The sequence below is a fragment of the Mesocricetus auratus genome, unplaced genomic scaffold (genome assembly GCF_017639785.1).
Source record: "Mesocricetus auratus isolate SY011 unplaced genomic scaffold, BCM_Maur_2.0 Super-Scaffold_15014, whole genome shotgun sequence".
In the NCBI taxonomy this organism is placed as follows: Eukaryota; Metazoa; Chordata; class Mammalia; order Rodentia; family Cricetidae; genus Mesocricetus; species Mesocricetus auratus.
Genome location: NW_024429186.1, coordinates 16,411,200 through 16,433,462, shown reverse-complemented (window position 1 = coordinate 16,433,462; position 22,263 = coordinate 16,411,200). Strand labels below are relative to the sequence as shown.

The 22,263-nt window shown below is 51.3% G+C and overlaps 1 protein-coding gene and 1 long non-coding RNA gene across 4 annotated transcripts in view; one reads left to right on the top strand and one right to left on the bottom strand.

The window, feature by feature from the left end:
- Positions 1 to 22,263, bottom strand: part of Itpk1 (inositol-tetrakisphosphate 1-kinase) — a 134,246-nt gene that overhangs the window by 52,562 nt on the left and 59,421 nt on the right. For both annotated transcript variants that reach the window (XM_013112223.3, XM_005068385.4), the window contains exon 3: positions 957 to 1,082. In XM_013112223.3, the coding sequence (XP_012967677.1) occupies positions 957 to 1,082 (126 nt within the window). The remainder of the gene's footprint in view (positions 1 to 956; positions 1,083 to 22,263) is intronic.
- Positions 2,666 to 7,088, top strand: LOC121139269. Of its 2 annotated transcripts, none has more exons than XR_005876174.1 (2): positions 2,666 to 3,177; positions 4,171 to 7,088. It is a non-coding gene; the product is annotated as an uncharacterized LOC121139269 (long non-coding RNA). The 2 variants fall into 2 exon arrangements; XR_005876173.1 differs by having other exon boundaries at positions 2,666 to 3,949.

Below are 22,263 nucleotides of genomic sequence, written 5' to 3'. Positions count from 1 at the left end.
TCAGGCTATGAGAAGACAGAGCTTAGCAAATGACAAGGACTTTATAAAGAGGCCCATGGGGGACAATCCCTGCCCCATTTTCGGACAATCCCTACCCCACTATGGCCACCGCTAGAACATATGCAGGAGGCAACTGTTAGGAAAGTAAACTCCAAGCAAGAGGTCTCCAGGAAGTAGTGAGAGCCATGAGATGCTCTGGGGGCTGAGGCCACCAACCCTGAACACGTGGCAGACTGGAACACTGTCAGCAGGGTGGCTGCTGTGTGACAAGAGTCCCTTTGTCCTGGCCGAGGAAAGGATCTCCAACCTCCAATTACTGCAGATGAAAAGTGCTGGTCCAAGCACCCGTGCCCTAGGGAGGCCCGGGAACAGTCACTGTTTCAGCTGCGTTTCTGCTGATAATATGACTTTGTTTCGTGACTCCTGAGCTGCCTGCCGGAGGAAAGAATCGTCTGTCCACAAAAGAGGGCACATGGGGCAACTCAGCAGTGGCAACAGCAGCAATTGTCACCCCACATGAAAACCTAGGGGTCAGGACCTACAGCTGCTGGGGAAATGGGTAGGGGGAGCAGGGAACATCCCTCGGGCCCATGAGAAATGTCAAGCAAGGCATACACAATATCACATTAAACAATATGGGCTGTTTTTTTTCCCCACAAATGCAGGGCATTGACCCCAGGTGCAACAGAGGGGTCCCATCCTGGGGTCAAAGTGTAGTCACCAGGCAATGCTGGGCACACCTGCCCTGAAGACACAGACCTTATCTGGACTCAGCAGCACTGTGACTACGAGCAGGACATCAAACCCTGAGGTCTGGCCTGCAGCTGAGCACTTGCCCAGGAAACCACAGCTTGACAGAGGCAGAGCCATTTCTACAAATGCCACAGCTCTAAGCTATGTGGCCAAGCTGGCCTCCCCCCAACCCCTTCACAGCCAGGCATCACCCCCTCACTCACTTGGAATCTGTGCACCAATTCCAGGGACTGGCTGTCATTCTGATCAGCCTCGAGGATGACATCCGTCAGCTTGTGGATAATGACGTCCAGGGGGCCCTGCTCCTCAATTGGCCGGCTGAGGTTCAGCTGCAAGGGGGGAACACAGAAGAGCTTCAGTGCCTGAGTGCGCATCTGGGACCCTGGAGCATCGGTAGTACCCCAGAGGGGAGGGGACTGGACCGGCAGAGCAAGAGCACCAGGGCCCACTACTCCTCATCCGCGGTGATTGAGGATGTCTGCATGTAGGTCCCCAAAGGCAAAAAATGGGAGCAGGGGATAACACGCACTGGCTGTATGGAGAAAGCGTTTATTGGACACACCTCAACTGCCCAACCACCTAGGAGAACCACAGCTCAGAGTGGCTAAGAGAAATGACCAGTCAGACAGTCGAAACTCCATCTAAGCACATGCTCCTTCCCTCTAAGGCCTGGGCAGACGGATGCTCTTGGCAAGTCTAGGAGTCAGTGCCTTGAGAGCCCAGACACTTGCATTCCACCCTGAGACGGGGATGTGTCGCTGATGGCAGAGGGGTGCTGGAGCACAGAGCCGCCTGTGATCAGCCGAACGCCGCGTGCACTGCTCCACAGGGGAATGTGTTTGTTTTTTCAAGAACGTGGGGTTGGGAAGGTCAGTCCTCAAGGGAGAATCACCCCAAGCCATGAGCACCTGCCAACAACCGGGGCAGCCTGACACCATGCTTCCTGATGCGCCAGATGTCTGCCGCCAGCGCACAGCCGCCGCCACCTGCAAGGCTAGACTCTTGGAAGCCAGTTGATGCCAGTCTAGCTAGCACCTGGCTGACCCCCCACCAGTCTCGGCCAGGACAGAGAAGGCCATCTCTGACTCACCACCCACCCTCAAGTGCAGCTCCCTCCAGGATTCAGGGCTGGCTGTGCCCATGTGATTTCATGACACAAGACAGCCACAGTCATTCTGAGGAAGACAGCAAGCTAACGACATACATACCTGTCTCCTTTTATTTTATGGGAAAGGATATCACAAACAAAGCAAGTGAGAGCAGACTTCAAAAAAACGTGCCTAGGATCTGGGTGGGTGGGAGAGTTCAGCTTGCATACAAAGACCTAAGACCTGAACTCCCAACCCATCCTTTATTCCAAGCCCACTCTGTCCCCTGTTGTCACAATCTCCAAAACCACAACCACATAGCTGCTGTTCTCTGGCAGATTTGTAGCTAGGGGCCCTGGTGGAAGGGGAAGGAAGGCAGGTCAGGACACGGGTCCCTGTACCTGGTCCTCATGCCACCTTCGGTTCTGGTACTTCTTCATAGCCCATCTCCCAAGGCCACCACTATTTCTGTGGCTCTAGTTACACTTTTGGTTCCCCGTCCCAGCAGGCCTATAGGTGGTGACAATTCCCCACACTTGCTAATACTATGTATTCTGTCTAGTCGGCACCTGAGACTCTGCTCACACCTGTTGCAGATACACCCTTATTTTAATTAACTCTTTTCTGATAAACTTTTGGGATGTGCCAGCTCTTTCCTGTTGTCCTTAACTCCACTTTTTATGGTCTTCCAGGAGGGGTGTTAAAAGGTCACCCCTATTTAAAGGGAAAAAAAAGTACCAGAGACCTCCCAATAAGAAATCATCAAGGACTATGCTTCCCTCCCATGGTGACAAGCTTGTGTACCAAACAAAACAAATACAGCTAAGACACCAGACAAGGAGGGGAAGGGATGCAGCCCAAGTGTCTTATTTGAAACAGGGTCTGGCTGGTCTCAAACTTAAGGTGATCACCCTGACTCTGCCTCCTGGGTGTCTTCTGAGACCTCACAGCAAGGCAAGGAGATGGAGATGACCTTCCTACCTCCTGGAAGCAGACGGAGATCCAGCAGAAATGCCAGTGTCGGCCCCTAGCCCCAGCTCCCCCTGAGGAAACCGAAGGGCCTCTCTCATTCTATATGCTGATCCCACACTACATCTTCATCCAACCCCAACAGGATCTGAAGGGAAGTAAGTGGAGAAGCTACCAGAACAAGAAGAAGCACCCAAGGAACTACGGCCATGCCTTCTGGGTTCCGTGATGGCAGGCACCACAATATTTTCAGACCGTGACAACTATGAAGACAGAACTGCATGCCAAGAGTGACAGTGGGCACATTTCCCAAGTTCAGACAGAACTACCTCACTGGTCCCCATGTCTCCAGTCCTCCCTGGACCAGGTACTGGGGAAGGGGAATAGTGTCAGAGCCTCAACTGGTTACCAGTTAGAGCATGGTTATGCTAATTATTGCTGTTTTAGAGGTCGGGGGTGACTCTTGGGCACTGGAGTTTGCAGGGACAGAAACCAGTCAGAGAAAAGCCAGGGATCCTCTGAGGATCAGGCCAAGGAGGTGGGCATCAGCATGAGGACTGTAGACCTGACAACCAGGGGCTGTTTGGAAAATAAGCTCCCTGTGTTCCTGGCTGCTCTGCAAAAGGTAAACAGTTGAGTCTGGAAGCCAGCCACCTTCCTTTGTGTATTTTCCAAGCAATTTTATGCCAGTAAAGCCTTTTCACAAGAACAGCAATTTGGGGCACGCATCAGGCCTGGTGCGGTTCCATTCTGCAGCATGGCATGCCCCGTTCCCTTTGACAGGGTTTCTCTTTGTAGCCCTGGCTGTCCAGGAATTCTCTATGTAGACCAGGATGGCCTTGAACTCACAGAGATCTGCCTGTCGCTGCCTCCAAAGCCACCACACTGAGCTATCTTTCCTTCTTTTGTACTTCAAGCTGCTCTTGAACTTGCAGCTATCCTCCTGATTCTACCTTCTGAGTGCCGTGGTATCAAGCATGCGCCACCATAGCTGGCCTTGCAGCAGCATTTCTGAGCTGCAAATGGGCCTTCCTGCTTCTCCTCGAGTGGCCAGAGAAGCCACCAGCATTCTCAAGGGACGCTGTCCCTGAAAGAACCTCACAGAAGTCTGTCTCCCCACTGCCTGGGAGGCCTGAACAGTGAGTGCACGGTGGGAGTGAGCACTACAGGGGGGATGATACAAAGGAGAGGGCCCCTGGCAGGGAGGACATCATGGGGGAGGGAACCTTCCAAGGAGTGGCAGCACGGAGGTGACGCTTCAGAAAACGGCACAGCAGATGCCCAGCCTCCTAGACAGGGTGAGGGTAGGACTCGGGGATAAAGAACTCAATGTGTGTTCACCATTCTGTTTCTCTGACAGCTTGGCTCCCAGAACATTCCAGGAGACTTCCTGTTCTCCCTCGGAAGGGGCATGATCTGCCCCTCTCTGTGAGCGTTAAGGGCATCTTGATGAAAAGCCTGACCATGGGTGCTCCCCTTCCAAGTCTCGCTGTCTTGTGAGGCCAGCACTGGACGTGGTTCCCTGCAGCACACAGGGTTCTGAATTCAGAGAGAACAAAGGACCACTGTTTCCCTAGTTGACAAGGGCAGTGAGGCTCACGAGGGGGTGGACAGAGCTGGGACAAAGTTGGCAAACCCCAGTGGCCCTCGAGTCACCTCTGACTCCCAAAACAGTAATAATTAACATAATCATACCCTACCTGGTAACCAAGCGAGGTCCTGACACTACACAGGGAACCAGCCAGAGGTGTGAGCAAGGCCGGGAAGCCCACCTAACCCTATGATCATCTAACTATAGCTTCAGTTTCTCCATTCATAATACAAGCAAGCTTTCAACTTTCCACACGCTGTCCAAGGCGGTGGCTCTCAATTCGGCTTGCAGCAAACGGGAAGAATTCATAGGTCCCTCATCTCACCCACACCCACAGGACCACCCGCTGACTTCCCATTGCTTCCCCAGGGCAACTCTCTTTACTACAAAACATGTCCCCGCACCTGGCCATGGAGACACAGGGCCGCTAAGCAAAATAACTTCAAACGCTACAGCTGAGGCTGGAGTGGGACTAAGACTAAGCCACAGGGACTGGCCTTCGTGGCTCCACCTTCTCAGAACTTCAACTACCTAAAGAAACCTCACTGCCCTGCAGTACACACAGCTGCTGCATGCATGATCACATTCTACTCGTTACATGCAGAGATCACACTCGGTTAAAGATCAGCTGCTTACTGTCTGTATTATGACCGACATAAAACCCCCCCAAGCCTCTGGTAGGAGCATGGCAAAGAACTCAGCACGGGGCAGGACTTGAATTCTACAGAGCCAGGGTCCGAGCACTGGCTCATATTAACATCCTTAAAGAGTATGCTGCCACACCTCAGCTCTCTGTGGTTGCCAATGACAACTGTCACCCACAAGGTGCTGACGGGAAGCAACACGTTGCGTTCCTAACAAGCACTGAGCATATGGAGACACTGAGCAGATGAAGACACTGAGTCACACAGAGGTCCAGCGCCACGCCCAAGGGCATAGAGCTTCACGTCGTGGAAACATAGGGTTCTCTCTTGCTGAGGCCCGGCTTCTGTTCACGCCAAAGGGTGTGCCAGGTACCTGGGGTTTCTTCTACCTCTCCTCCCTGCTTGCAGCCCAGGAGTGGTGTGTTTTCAGCTGTGACTTCAAATGGGATCCACCACATCAAAAGTTTTGTCTTAAGTAAGCGCTGAGTGGGACAAATGGCCCAAGGGCCTGATGTGTATCTCCATGCTCTCAGAGAGTCCTGGGATCTGGCAGAAGAGTCAACCCTGAGGTTGCAGTCTAGCAGACAGAGGTGGGTCTCTCAACCTGGGCCTTTCATGGATAGGCCCCAAAGGCAGTAGGGTCTCCCTGGGTGTTTGATTCCAAAAGCAGCCTGAGGGAGGACATGGGCACTCCTGAATAAGCACCAGAGGAGTGTCATGTGTCCCTCAGTCAGGAGCTTGAGTCTGGCTACCCACACCTGTAAACTAAGCCAAGTGAGATATTGATCATCCCAATGGCCTCTGCCCCAGATCAAAGAGGCAGGCTGGTGTCTGTATTCCCTGACACAGTTCCCCAATGACTAGGACAATGGGAAGTAGCAGCAATTCAATTAAGGCAGAAGAGTAGACAACACTTTACCCCAAAGGAGGGCTAACAACTAATGAGCCAGACAAGCACAGCGCCTCCTGGCACTAACATGTGAGGAACTGAGTCTACCGCAGGTAACCGGTGAAGCCTAGCTTGTTAGGCCTGCCAGAGTCCATGCTCTGAACCTAACATCTCCAGCAACACTCTGAGAGATACAGAGCTATCAGGCAGCATGGCTCCTTAAGAATGGTATTGAGGGGCTACAGAGATGACTCAGTAGTTAAGAGCATTGGCTGCTCTTCCAGAGGACCTGGGTTCAACTCCCAGCACCCACATGGATGCTCACAACTGTCTGAAACTCCAGTTCCAGGGGACCTGACACCCACCCACAGACAAGCATCAATGTCATATGCAGACAAATGCCAATGCCATCAAAATAAAAAAATAATTAATCAATTAATAATGACTGTGAAAAAGAACTGCATTGAACATCTTCATTTCCGACAGGGCAGTTATATCATCATACAATATGACATACACAGGCTATCTTTTTAAAAAATGGAATATAACTCCTTTTCTCATTTTTATTGTTTTTTTTCTGAGAATTTTACACAATGTATTTTGATCATATCCACACAACCAGACACTCCTCCCAGATCCATCCCTAATTCCTACCCACCCAACTTTATATCCTTTCTTGTTTTTAACCCAGAAAATACAGTCGGTGCTGCCCATAGGCTCTTGACTGTGTGACCTTCCACTGAAGCCTGACCAGCCAACCACAGGCCACACGCTTCTCCCAACAGCCATCAATTGCCAATAGCTACGGGTGCACCTTGAGCCTAACTCCGCTCCCCAAGCTAGGATTTTATATGACTTGTACCAGCTGAGTGCCAGCCAGAGGAAGAACTTGTCTTTTGTGAAGGGATTCCATACAGTTCTAACCAACAACTTGTCAGGCCGGCTTGTAAGAGACACTGTGGCCAAGACAATGATGGCTGGAACCACACCTTGGCCAGGACTGCTCAGTTATGCAAACTTCTTACCCGATATTTAAACCTGAACCTCAGGTCAGGACCCTGGAGATGGACTTCGGAGGTGGGCAGGAATGGTCACTGGAGCTCTTTCTTCTCTTCCCCATGTGGCCACAAAGAATAAATCTCCCTCTACTTTCACTATTGCTCCTCGTCTCATCGGTAGGTGGGTGGGCAAACCCAGCTTTCTGGGAAACTAGAGTCTGGACTCTGATCCCGAATGCTCCAATAACATCACAGTCCCTAACACATTCAAATCTGCAGATGGAGGGAGGAAAATAGCATTGAGCAGCAGGGGAAGATGGCTCAGTCTGAAGAGTGCCGGTTACAGCAATATGCCAACCTGAGTTCAAATCCCCAGGCTACCACTGCTTCATAAAATTCTACTCAGGAGGATCTCTCCACCTGGGTTGGTTAACCAGCAAACACCAGGGATCCACTTATCTCTCTGCACACACACACACACACACACACACACACACACACACACACACACACGGGAAGGGGGGAGATATTTGGAAGTCACTAAGATGGCAGCAAAGACATCCCAGTGGAGACCTTTGCTGTGGAAACTGAGGAAACAGGAAGGGTGACCTGGGGGGAGGATGACAAAGCTGTGCTTTCCAAGACACAGAACAGCACAGCACCCTTGGCTGGATGGCAACAAGAGTCAATGACCTCTGGCTAGTAACTGTGGAGTATGTGGTCCGTGTCCCCCATGCGGGAAGAGATTTTCTCTCTTTCCTGATGGCCCTGTGACAGGTGAAAGGAGTATGTGGGGGGGGGGGGAGGGGAGGGGTCGTCACCGTTTCAGGCCCCAGGACTTCATGTCACCTGACAAACCAGAACCTCACATCAACTTGGCTGATATGGGAGGTTTCTCTACTCCATTTCTTCACTTATTGAGACAAAGGACATGTTAAATACTACTAAATGCACCCCAGTGGGGTTCGGACGGGCTTTTTCAAGCTATAGTTTTATAGTTTTGAATCTACATAGAATACAAGCAACAGAAATTTATTCTGCAAGGGAAGAACACTTCCTGATATTTTAGAATTATTAGGCGGAAACCCTGAACAAGCCACGCATGAACCTATCTGTTCTCCAGCATCCAGGAAAGCCTCAGAGGTCCCCTCCATCTACCCACAAGTCCCTCGGTGGCAGCCACTTTGGCCAAGTGGACTGTTCATTGATGTTGTTACTACACACGGTGGTGCCCCAGGGCTCAAGACAACATGGTGGAAACTAAAAACCCTCTCTCTGTCACCAGGCAGTCTCTTCCGGTCCTAAGGAGAGGCACACTTCACACACAAGCTGGCAAATAAAGATAGACAAGATCTGTACCGCAGGGGAGTCACAGGCTACACCCCAAAGTCTGGCTGCCCTCTCACTGCATGCTGGGAAATGGGGACTGGAGAAAGAGGATCCCAGGGTCCTCTTGCCCCAGCTCCCTAACAATTATCTTCCTCCTGAGTCACCCTAAGATAGATGACTTTTGCCAAATGTTAACGGGCTAAATGTTATTAACTGTAGTTCTTACTCGATAACAGCTTTGTTATATATAATTTTACTATATTAAAGTTAAAACCCTTCTTTTTATTTAGACAGAAAAGAGGGGATGATGGGGGATGTCCACCTGTATATATGTTTCTCTTATTGGCTGATGAATAAAACAGTTTGGCCAATAGAGGCAGAAAGATAGGCAGGACTAGGAGACAAGGAGAATTCTGGAAAAGGTAGGTAGAAAGGAAGCCATGTAGACCACCAAGGAGTAACAGGTCTGGACCATTCTTTGGTAAGTCAAGACAACACGGAAATACATAGGTTAATAGAAATGGGCTAATAATTAAGACAGAACTAGCCAATAAGAAGCTCTAGCCATCAGCCAACAGTTTAATAACTAATATAGCATCCTTGTGTTCATCTGGGGCTGAAGAAGCTGTGAGACCTGACTCCAGCAACACCACCCCAGGCATGAGGTGGTCCCTCCCAAGCAGAGGGGCAGCAAAAGATCAGAGAGCGGGGCTGAGTGTCTGGAAGCACAGGCCTAGGGAGAGAGCATCCTTCACCCTCAGACTGGTTTCCTCGCCTGCAAAGCAAAGACAAGGAAACACCCTTCCATAGGCTACACCAGAGCCCAGACAGGAGGCAATCCCGCCGAGCAGGGACAGCCCACAGCACAGATGTCAGCAGCGGAGATTTCAGCTGAGATCACATGAGGCTAGATTTTCCCTAGCTCCTATTTAATTCTTGTTGGCTGTCCGCCAGGATGATCCAAGCAATCCCTTCCCCAGAACCATGGGAGCCTAAGCCCCATACCAGGTGTGGAACTGAGCAAATCACACATATTATTATTCCCCCTAATCTCCCAGTCTGGAGCAGCTGAGGTCTGGTGACCATTTACATGTGAGGCAAAGAAGATTCCAGAAGGCCAAACAATAAGCGGAGACTGGGTGGCCAGTAAGTAAGGGGAGTGGCCACACTCTAGCTCTGTCCCTGTGTTCCAAGGCGCAGCCCCCCCCCCACCCCACCCCCAGGATTTCTCTGTGGCTTCGGAGCCTGTCCTGGAACTAGCTTTTGTAGACCAGGCTGGTCTTGAACTCACAGAGATCTGCCTGCCTCTGCCTGCCGAGTGTTGGGATTAAAGGCGTGCACCACCACTGCCAGGCTCTGAGGCACAGTTTCAAAGGCCCTCTAATTTCCTCAGAAGGATGTTAGCTAGACACTTTTCCTGGGAAGGACCAGCAGTGACAATGTAGCCCAAAATTATGTCCGAGGTAGTTCTTGCCTACTTGCAGGAGAGTGTCTGCCTGGCCATCTCAGCCACGGGGTCTGTCTTCCTCTGAAACTCCAGCAGGAAGAACTAAACTCTCCAGCAAAGTGTCATTTCCCAATCCCTCATCAGGAAGCACGGGTCCCCCCCCAAGCCCCCAACCTATGGAAGCATCCCAATGCATGCACAGCACTGGGACTCGGGGTGTCTCCATCCTGCTAGCAAGCCAACACACAGGACATTATTATTTATAATCACCCAAAATTAATATATCAAATCCATCAAGAAGGGATATCAAGCTGCCATAGGACGCTTAGGAAGTGACCCAGTATAGTATGCTGTGGAGTGTAGGAGCAGAGAGAGACTATAGACATCTACCTACCTATGCCCACAGCACCTCAGTGCACTCCAAGGGACTGATGTAAGTGATCATTTCCCCCGGGGGGATAACAGGAGTCTCTATGAAGCCAGGTGAGATCAGTCTTCTCACACTATACTATGCTACTTGGGAGTTTCAAGCCAGTGCAGTTTCTGCCTTGTTTGACTTTAAGTTACCAGTGCAGACAACAGGAGTAGAAGCAAAAAGACCTGGGTTCAAATCTAGCCAGCAGCTAATATCCATTGAGCACTTGCTATATACCAGGCCTACCTGTAAGCACTGCACATGGATTATTGCATTCATGGGGGTAGGGGGTCCTCTCACTGGGATCCCATGACAGTGGTGGCCTTTTGGATCCCGGTAACTGGGGCTGTGATTGATGAAGGAGGGCAGGCAGCGGTAGGCAGTGACCTTCAGCCCATCTAAGCCTGTCTGATGGAGCCTTGGCATCTGCTCCCACATTCCTCATTGAACAAGGCAACGTCAGAAAAGCTTCAGCAACAGCCAGAGCGGAGCAGGCTCTCAGGAGCCCCCGCCCCATCCCCCGTGGAAGGTGCCAGCGAGTATCCTGGAGCTCCTCTGCTCTCCATTCCTCTAACACTTCATTAGTCTCCGTTCTTGGGGGAGCTACCAGTTCCAATGACAAACAGAAAGTGTCAGATTCAGGTTCAGGGCTTGGGCATGATGCCAGCCCCCAGGAACCCTACCAGCCTCCTACCTCAGAGGAACTGACACAGTCTAGCCTGGCCAATCATGCCCACTGTGAGCTGTAAAAAGACTTCTTGGCCTGTCTCTGAGACCTCTCCAAAGTATCCTGTTCCTCCCTTCAGCCTGGCAATGTCTGCTTGTACCAGGGCAGCAAACGTGTGCTGAATGAGTACCTGGGGACAGGAGAGATTTACAACATCGGCCCAACCGTTCATCATGCTACCCACCGCTCCAAACAAATGTTACCCTATCTTGCACTGAAAAAAAAGGAAGCGCGAAAGGAATTAGGCCAGTCATAGAAGAGACAGGCCACAAACCCTCACCCACTACCTTCCTTACAGCCATACCTTCTGGCCTATATTCTCTCCGTAATACTCCCAGATCTGGACCTCCATGCTGGGCTTGTGGGGGGAGGAGGGGGAGCACTTCTCTGTGGGTCCCACCAGAGAAGTATCCAGTTAACAAACTCTGCAAGTCCAAATGACTCAGACATAAGTTGCAGACACTGACCTAGCAGGAGAAGAAAATCCCAAGATCTTCTGTGCTCTAGAGCAAGCAAGGGCACTGGAGTCACCTGGTTCCGGCCCCACAACAATCCTTAGGAAGGAGACAAGGCCATGGGGTGTTGGAGAGGCCTAGAGACTTCCTACAGCTTTGTTCACTGCCACAGCAGCAGCCATGATCCTGGAAACTAAAGGAGTCTTGGCTCCCAAAGACACAACAGAAGAGGCAGAGGAAGCCACCATCGATGCAGCCTGCTGACCTAAGTCTTGTCACTCCAAGCAAGCCGTGAATATCTGGGAACCCTCCTCTCAGTAGCTATCTGGAAGACTGGACAGTCCTACACACAAACAGGAAAGGAAAACAGAGGAAGTACCCACCAGTCCTTGAGGCAGCTCCCTCGCCATATCTGATGGTCACAAAGTGAACACACGGGTCGTGGTGAGGCATGCATTTATGAGGTCCTGGACAGATAAACTTAGAATGGACCATATAAACAGAGCCATACAACACTGCCACCTTCCCTGCATTTTCCACTGTGAGGCCAGGATAGAATGCCCAGACCCCAAAAGTCCTCCCAGAGGCAAACTGCAATCCTTCCATTTAATTGCCCATCATCCTTGGCAGCCTCAGACAAACCACACTGGTCCTAGCTCACTAGGAAGTGCATGCAGGGACTAAGGTCAAGGGGACACCCCATGCGAAAGGGCACGTTTGTTCTCGGCAAAGCAGACTGGAGAATGCACACAGTAATAAGCTGGAAGGGTGGTGTGTGCCCACCTGACGATCGCTAAAAACGCCAAGCTTTCACATCAGCCCTCTTGACTTCCGCCCTTTGTCTAACGTGTATATAAAAGAAAAACACTGCCCCTTCACAGATCAATCACAGAAGATGACTCTTTGTTCTATTCTGCTTTTTCCTGAATCCTAGTGCCACTCCTGGATGGCTGCTTTGTGCTGGCACTGCTCAAGCCCGGCGATGCAACAGGGAGGGTGTCAGCAAACAGAGAAATATGGTCGAGTCAGGGCCATCAGGAGTCAGAGGCAGCGTGCTTGGTGCGGAGAGCAGACGCTCGCCATACAAGGTCTGATCCGAGTGGAACTGGCTGCACATTCAAGTCCTGACCTCCGTTACCCCAGAAGGCGGCCTTGTCTGAAAGTCACTGCATATATAATTAAGATGACATCATATTTGAGTGGGGTGGACCCTCATACCAAAAGAACTGCTGTCCTTGTCAGAAGGGCACATTGGATATCTGCACCCTGGGAGAACACAAGTTGACAACCAAGGCAGAGATCATGGTGGCACATCCACCAGAGCTCCAGAGGCTCCAGAAAGCGCTCTGCCTGCGCCTTGACCAGCACTGGGCCTCCTAAGCATCGGGACATCCCATTTCTATTGTTTAAGCCACTCAGACTGCGGCACTTTGTCACAGTTTCCCCACCAAGCAGCTGCAGCCCCCGGTCCCCTTAAGAGGCAGCATCCGAGTGAGACCGGAAGAGAAGGAGACGCACCTGGGCGTCTTGGGGACAACATGGAAAGCAGCGTGGATGCGAGGATGGGTAGATGAGGGGGTAAGAGGGGCACAGAAGTGAGCTCAGACCTGAGAGGATATGAGTAGAAGTCGGCTAGCCAAACGTGGTGGTGTCCATTAGCCTAACACTAGGGAGCCTAAGGCAGGAGCACTTCCTTGAGTTCAGGGCCAGCCAGGGCAATATAATGAGACCCTGTCTCAAAATATAAAAAGTAGGCCAATGAGATGACTTAGTGCTTCCCACAGGAGCCTGGTGACCTGAGTTTGACCTTCAGGATCCACATGTCAAAAGGAGAGAGCCAACTCTTGAAAGTCGTTCTTTGACTTCCATGGGTATGCAAAAGAACGTGTACGTACACACACACACACACACACACACACACACACACACACACACACACACACACACACCTGAGTATGAGTGTCTTTGCCTGCATGTATGTCTCTGAGCCGCATGTGTGCCTGGTACCTGAGGAGGAAATGAACACTCACGTGGGTGCTGGGAATTGGATTCGGGTCCTTTGCAAGAACAAGTGCTCTTAACCACTGAGCCAACTCTCCAGCCCTACCAAAATATTTTAAATAAAAAAGCATTTGCAAATTAGTGTTCCAAGGATGGTGGGAAGATGCTGGAGGCTCAGCAGGGTGTTGGGCAATCCCCGTTTCAAGAGATGACTCTGGAAGCTTCATGAACCAACACATGAGCTGCGTCAATGCTGTGCCTCACATAATACACAAACACACGATGCTTAGAGCTATCACTTTTATGGTTCCACGGAATATGGGGCTCAGGTAAGAACCTCAAAACCACAACGCTGTGCAGGCAGCAGTGGGCAGGGGTCTCTGTATGAATCTGGACCACCACTGTCCCTGTTAAATGAGGCCCCAAACCACCCCCACCTAGATCCCCACCTCATGCTCCAAACCTCTCTGCTCTGCCCTGGCTTCAGGCCCAGGATGTTTGTCTATGCTGACAAGGGAAGACATCTCAGGGTTTCAATGCTTCCTTTATCTCCATGTTCCTCCCAGAATGGCAACCGGCAGCCCCCGCCACAAGTGGACGAGAATTCTCCAAGCCAGAAATAATCTCCTCGTACTCTTTTTAACAATACGAAGCAGAAACTTCAGAATCTAAGTCCCACAAAGCCTACGCAGATTCCTTCCAAAGCCCTGGGTGGTATTCTTTCTATATTCATTTCTCCCCAATCCAAAGGCAGCATCCCTTGAGGCCATTTCCAACCGGGTATTTTGCATCGTCTTAAGGAGTATTAAAGGTCTCTAACAGGCTGGTACACTGGAGACAGGCAACGCTGAAACCTGCCTCCATCACCTGGGAGAATTCCAGAGAATGAAGCAGAAGGCAAAGAAATCTTGGGACCCAACTAAACCCTCTGTCTCTCCATCTCTTGAGGAGGTGAAGATCCATGTGGAACATACATACATACATACAGACATACAGACAGACAGACAGACACACAGACAGACACACAGACACACACACAGTGCTGTGAGAGCCCCATCCTAGATGACTTGTGTCACCCTGCCTCTAGCTGTGACCTTGGCAAATCAATCAGATTCACGGGGAGGAGGGTGTCTGCTGACTGTGATACCCTCTACAGCCATGAGACACTGCCTAGGAGGCTCCAGGCAGTGGGTGACAAACACCAGCAACAATTTTGTGTCCTAGGAAGCCAGTCCCTCCCCCTTGGAGTAGACTTGGGGCCTTTGGCAAAGGGCCTGAAGGGTTCTATCTCACGGGGCATCAGTGTGAGCCATTAAGAAGGTTCTGACCCAGGGATGATGACAACAGATGTGCCTGTACCCTGGATCATCATGACAGGCTAGGCTTGAGGTTCTCCAGGTCTCTTCAAATGACATCCACATACTCAATGTGCAGGGCCCCAGTGTACTCTGTACTCTCAGAGACCTGTGACTATGTGTCATTTGTCATCGTGGCAATCATAGAATCAATCGAGTGTAGGGCCATGGTTGACCTCACTAAGTCGAGGGCGGGCAGGGACAGGGTGGAGGGGTTTTCATGGATGGATGACGAGTTAAACTAACTACATCAGCAGAGTTGTGCCTCATGGGACTGGGGGAACATGCCACAGGAAAAAAACTGCTCCCTTCTCAGGGTGGCTTTCCAACAGCGGCCAGAGAAAACTGCTGTAGTGAGTACAGTGGCTGCCAGGGGAGGGAGGCCCAGAGCAGGACTGTCACAGGAGCAGGGGTGTCCTGCTGGGAGGAGGGAGAACCACAGGTGAGATGCCCTGAGGAGCAGAGATGGCTGTAGGACTGGGAAGAGGCAGGAGGGCCCTCATGCATCAAGGATAGGGAAGGAAAGGGTCCAGGAGAGACAGTGCCTGCACAACCAGAACCATGGGCTGACAGTGCAGAGAAGCTCAGGACTTGTTCCAGTCAAGGCGTGGGGATATGGTCCGGCTCACAGTCTTTGTCCACTGTCAGAAACTGGAGAGGGGTGGACTCTAATGCTGGGTCTTAAGTCCTGATCCAAATGTGAAGCCCAAAAGTAGACCAGTGTTTTCCAGTTTCCTAATCCCCGGCCTCAAGCCTTCCTCCCATGGCCCCTCTCAGAATCCTTCCCCCCACCACACTGGAATGAACTGGGAGGTGGTTCATGCTGCCACCCACAGAGACCAATAGTTTCTATGGCAACCACCCTCTAGGGCCTGCTGAAGCAAGCTGACTGGAAAGTCCACGCCACCAAGGGCAAAGCCATCACATTCATCGGGATGCAGATGGGCTCCCAAGTTTCTCAATTCAGACTCAGAAATTTTCCTTCCCAAAAGTGTTCCTTCTCTCTGGGGATCCTACAGCCTCCTCAGAAGGTGACCCCAGCTCCTCCATCCCGTTCCCACCTCTACCTTCTCATTCACCGGTATGCTTGTGAGAGTCCTCCCCAAGGATGCAAACTGAGGCAGGGTCCCTCACAGCTGGCCATCTGGAGCACGCAATGTGCTTCCCCCTGGAGGACAGGGTTGTTGCCTGGATGTCATGCAAGGGGAGGGGGCTCAAGAAATGTCTGTGGTGGCTGTGTAGACATGTAAAACCCACCAAGAAGGGCCAAAGAGAAGTGAGATGGGAATCACAGTGGGTGACAGTAGGGACAGCTGACATTGCCCAACACAACAGGCAGTGTGCAACACCAACGCTCAGGGGTTTGCAATGTTAGGCCCACCCTCTAGGGTCCCCTACACTCCAATGTTCTGGCCCTCTGGTCACTTTGTCCCTTCAGTCTAGCTGGCTTTCCCTGGACCAGAAGCACTGACCCTGGCCACCCCACAAGCTTCAGGTCAGTTCTGTGGCTTCTCTGGGGCAGCTCTCTCTCTTTCCACTGGGCTCTAGAGTATCTAAGACAGTGGTTGCTCTCCTCTGGCCTCAGCCCCCTTTGAAACAAACCGACTGTCTAAGCCGGGCTCTTATCTCAGCAGGCTAGGATTTGGGAGTCTTTGGTCACATTGTGTCAGTTTCTCATTCGCACAGAGTAGCCAGTGCTCACTCCACAGCTAGCACCAGGATAATGGTGGTGGGGGCGATGGGGGGGTCGAGATGGTGTGCCATTAGGGCAAGGAGGTAAAAGCATATATGGCTCATCAACCGCCCAGGGATACCGACAAGCTGGGGTCAAGTCCACTCAGAGGAGGTGGATATGACTGAACACATACACCATAAAGCCCCAAACTCTATGGAGATGGACATATGGGACCAGAAGGAATGGGAAGTCAATAGACAGTCAAAAAAGCAGTGTTGCCTGGGAAACAGGAAGAAGGACTTGGAGTACCACAATGCTACACGGCCACTGTGGACCCTAGTTAGTAAGTGGGAAGTAGTGGCTCTCCAGGCACATCATATGGTGGCCCGGTTAATGGGAACCTGGTGCCTGGCAGCACCATGTACGACCAGTCCTACTTGGCAGCAAGAGACAGCAAAGGCAGGGTTCAGCCAACCTGAGGTAGCCTTCTCCTTCAGTTACGAGCCCCACAATTCCCAGCAGATGAGAAGGCCAGCATCTCAGGTCATGTGGGTAGTGGTAGGACATAGGCACGTGACAGTAAGTGACTACTTTGCCCTAGCTTAACTTAAGCACCAGGGTGCCTAACTCAAAATGTTCTCCTTCCTAAGTAATATCCTTAGAGACTGGAAACAGGCAGCTATGATCCCAAGTCCACACTACCCAAGTGAGTGAACCAGCCCCTCCCGGAGGAACCCATGATCAGAGAGCTATGCAAGCAGATGACAGAACCATAGAGTCACTGCTCTGAACCGATCTGAAATGGTCAAGGCACCGGGACAGCTTCCCTAAGACAGTATGAGAAGAATTGCAGGCATCTCTCAAAGTTCAAGATAAGATACAGAGAAGGCAAAGGGTAACGTGCTTGAGCTCCCGGTATTACCCCCTTTCATACCAACACAGCCCAAACAAAATGCGACTTTCCCCAAGATGCTGACAGGGATGCGGGCACCATCTGGCCCTCAAGACCTATCATTGCCGGTGACAGCCCTCCCATGCTCCCCACCCCCAACCTACCCTCAGCTTTCTAAAACCCATGTGGCTCATGACTCATCAGACTCAGCCCTGGACCAGCTGGGGGCTCTCCCCAAGGAACACCACCCTATTCTGCCACTCTGGGATCACCACCAACAAGCTGCCTTCTCTTCCACTGGATCAGTACCCAGGGAGGAGAGCAGGTCGGGGAGGCAGATCTCTGTGAGTTCCGGGCCAGCCTGGTCTACATAGTGAGTTCCAGGACAACCTCCAAAGCCACAGAGAAACCCTGTCTCGAAAAACAAAATAAACAAAAACCAAAAAACCCTTCACATCTTCACAAAGGACATCAGATCCACCTGCATAGTGGGGGCTGGGGGGGAACAGTGATGAGAGATGAGCAGGACAGAGCGCAGACATATGCCTTCCTTTCAGTAATGACTATGGGCCAAACTCATATTGACTTCTAATGAAAAGTTTGCTAAATATTATTAAAAGTATTTTAAGACCCACAGAGGTTGTTGGTTCTCACAGTGGGAAGGAAATGGCAGCCAGAGACTAAAAACCAACAAGGCTTTGAGTCCAAGCTCTAGGCCCTAGTAACCCGGAATGAGAATACCTTCTGTGTACACTTGGGCAATCACCTGTGGGGCTGGCCAATCCCCAGCCCCCACCCCACCCCAGGAACCCACAGCTAAGCTGGAACTCAATGCACAGGGTTGAGATTTAAACCCAGCTTCTAGATAAAGGCAGGTCTGAGGGCTCAAGCCAGGGAAGACTCAGGTACCACTTCCTCTGCTGGCCTGTGGGGGCAGACATACATCTCCTGAGTTGCTTGACAGAGTCCCACACCACCCCACTGTTTAAAAGTGGTACTTTGTCCTCATCAACTTAACGTACAGTCTTCATAAGAGAGCTAAAAAACCCCTCACTCATACCAAACAACCTCAACTTGATTTCTGAGATATTCGATAGCATTCTACCACATATCCTTTCAACTCTTTTATATGCATCCCCCACCCCCCAAAAACGAGGGGGAAACAAATTTGGGTGCCACTTCTAGATAACGTGCTATAATGGACACATTCTTCTAAAGCATTACCAGCCAAAGGTCAATACAGTGTCATTTGTTGAACCAATTCCCACTATTTAACATTTGGCTGCTTCTAAATGTACAATTATAATAACACAGGAAAAGGAAATTACACCCATATGCCCTTGTGAAGAGGGGAGAGGAGAGTGGGTTGAGTTTAAGTCTGGAAAGGCGCTTTCCACAAAGGACCAGGCTGAGGCAGCCACCTGAAACCTGGTCCCAGTGGAAAGGGGCGGCTCCCTCCAGGGCAGGTCAGAAAAAAATCTCTCTGAGAATTCTTCCTAAAAGTTTTGGGCTATTTCCTGACACCCCACACACACGCACACCCCGAACTGAGCCCTTAAGGATGTTCCCCAAGTTTGAGAGCAAATTCCCTGATCCCCCCAGCTCCCGTCACCCCCAGATGCCACAGAATATCACCATGCTTCTCTTACACAACGAAGCCAAGGTTCCGGGTGCCAGAACCCGGCACCCACCTACCTCTCCCTTCACACCTTGTCCTTTGCTGTGTTAGGAAGGTTCCCCCCCAAACTTACCTTCACCACACTGCCTCCTCCCGTCACCAGAGGGAGAGGGTCTACAAGGGGTGAGAGCAGCGACGAATGGGCTGTTCCTCCCACAGAGACCACAGGCCAGATGTTGGCATATCCAAGAGTTCCAGCAATGTCACCTTCCTTCGGGACTAAATGGTCTTAGTTTTTAGAAACTATTACCTAGCTTCAATTCCTAGAGGAAGAACACAACACAGGATTCCTGCCCACTTCACAGAGCAGGAAACTGAGGACTTAGAGGTCCTGCATGAGGGAACACAGGGCCCAGCTGGGATCAGACTGGCTTCATGAAGCATGGCTTGCTTTTCTCTTCAAAGCAAGGTCTGAGGGCCCACAGCCCTCCTGAGGTATACAAGGGCAAGACAGGACACGGGGGAGAAGAACAGATCTTTGCCCACCAGGTCATACTCCCCTACAAAGTGCGTTCTAGGTTAACCCGAGTACGCAGCTTCTGGCCGGCCATCCCACATTTGCCACAGACACCAAGGCCTAGGAGTGCCCCTAACGCCAGCGCCCACACCACCCACACCTGCCTCCTCCGGCTCTCACTGTTCACTATACCCTGCCTCTCTGGGGGCCATTTAAAGGCTCGCTGCACTCTGGGAAGCCAGAAGTCGCTTGGCACTCCCTGAGCAGGAAGTGGCTCTGTGCCTACCCTGGATCACTGCCACGCTCACTCTCTGTGACCGGCACACTCGGGTCAGGCCCATGAAGTGGTGGGAACCAACCAGGCTCGGGAGGCAGGGGACCCAAACCCAGTCCTCACAGTGGCTTCTGGCTGGCTGAGTGGCCTGGAGAAGGAGCAATTTACTAACTTCCCAAGGCACACGCCCTCACCTGTATGAAAGACAACTCAGGCTCACGTCACGAAGTCTGGGTAGGTCAGGTAAGACAGGCACCCCAACCCCTGGCCTCCTGTCCCAATCCATGCAGGCATGCAGGGCCAGCAGGCCTGGTGTGTGGGCTGGGATCCACATTCAAGGGTGTCCTCTCCTCCCAAAGCCCCCAGCCCTCAGACACTACTGTCATTTATATTCACGTAGAGGAACGAAATTCAAAGAAGCTGTTGGATCAGGGCCAGGCTACAACTGGCAAGCTGGGATGTAAAGGGGCTGATCCTGCTCCATGACCTCTGTGAATAAATGAAGTCCATGAAAGGAGCAATCGTCTGCATGCATGGATTCCATGTTCTCTCACTGCACTGAACAAGGTCCAACCTCTTCATAACCTTCCTGAGGCCCTCATGCTACAAAATCCCCGTCACCCATTTCCTCCTTCCGAAACCCTTCCATGGTCCTCCCCACTGGCAGCAGAGCAGGGTGACCTGTGCACAGCAAGTGTTATTCTAAATCCTAGGGGTTCTGCATCTATAATGCAAGCAACAGAGCTCAGCAGGCTGGCCTGAGTAATGAGGGGCCTCACTTGAACACCTTGGTGCAGCTCAGGAAAAAAGGCAAGAGAGGCCTGTTTGGAAACCAGGCCCCGGCAACAGAATCTGGAGGCCCAAAGGTACATACAATCATTCCTAGCAGCAGTGTGTGAAGCTCATCACCCTGCCCGAATCCAACCACAGTCTTCACCATTCTTCACCTATAACCTTCCTGTGCTGTAGAGACACCATGACTGGTGTCCTGAAGAGCTAACAGAAAAGGCTCTGGTCTCTAAGGCCAGAGGAGGAAAACCTAGAATACAAGAGAGAACCCTTGTGGATAAACTGAGGAGTCAGATGCTAGGAACCCCAAAACACAGCACACCTCCACTTGCCAATGTCCTCTAACCATAAGCTCCAGATAGCAAGGGTCCCATCTCACTGAGCCTTGTCCTCCATCGCACTGAAGCCACAGGTGCCTACAAAACGATAATGGTGACGTCACCTGCCCCACACAGCACTGTGGAATATTACGCTGAACCCTCACTGATTTGATATCTGCCTTTCTCATGTCCCAGGCATGGTGGCACATGCCTTTATTCCTAGCCCTCGGGAGACTTGGTCTACAGAGCGAGTTCCAGGACAGCCAAAGCTACACAGAGAAACCCTGTCTCAAAAACAAAACAACACAAAATTCTGCCTTTCTTGTTAACACCAGCTGCAGTCACATCCCCAGTTAAGGATTTTCCTTCTTTTTGGGGGGGGGGGCGTGGAGTATTCAAGACAGGGTCTCTCTGTATTGCTTTGGAGCCTGACCTAGAACTCACTCTGTACATCAGGCTGGCCTTAAACTCACAGAGATCTGCCTGTCTCTGCCTTCAGAGTGCTGGGATTAAAGGAGTACACCACCAAGGCCCAGCAAGGATTTAACCTTCTAAGAGTACTAAGACATACCCTGGATCTCAGAGTTACAACCCCAAGCTTCAAACACAGGCTACCAAACAGGCACCCTTTTCTACTTTCTTACTCCCTCAAGAAGCCAGCTGATGGATAACAGTCGCTTTCTGTTCATCTCTGCCTAGTGACAAATACAGGGTTTCTTCCTCCCAGGCAAGCAATTTCAACCTAGATGCCTGGGTGACCTAATACCACAGGGAAGTCCCCTGGCTCACAGCCATCTGCAAAAGAGATTTGACGGAGTCTGTGGTCCCATCATTGTGAAGATGTTGATCAAAGGCACACCCTGAACAGGATAGAGACAAGGCTAGGAACTGAGACAGAGTACTGAGGTCCAGATCCAAACTCAGACCTGTGCTGTCTCCATTTCCTGATGGGGCTGCCAAACCCTGCAACCTGTGGGGAGATCCAGGTTGGACGGAGACCTTGAGAACAGAGAGAGGGAGAAGCTGGTAGGGCAGGGTCTCCTCAAGGAGGGGAACAGAACTTCAGTCTTCTCTCAGGTTTGACTTCAAGTGCAAATTCTCTCATGCAGCCATAGCCAGCTTCCCCCCAAAGCCTACACTTTGAGGAAACCTTTGAAACTTCTTGTCATCAGCTTAAAGATTCACTTAGGATGGCCAAGTGGGCCACAGGTGAGCTCAGACCCAAAGGTATGAAGCAGGGGCTCAACAGATCACAGAGTTGAGGTGCCAGGATGCAAACCTACCCCGGTATGCACAGAAGGGGTTTACGCTCACTCCTCTGACCACTCTGAAACTCCCAACATCAAACAGTCACCACACTGACCACTTTTTCCTTTAGCGGCTTCTTCCAACAGGACATCTGGCACACAGGCAATGACGTCTGGGTCCAAAGTGTCCCTCCACCCCATGCTGCCTAGATGAACAAGGGCCACCAGAAGGACTATGTGCCCACACCCAGACGGCCTCAGCTAAGCAGG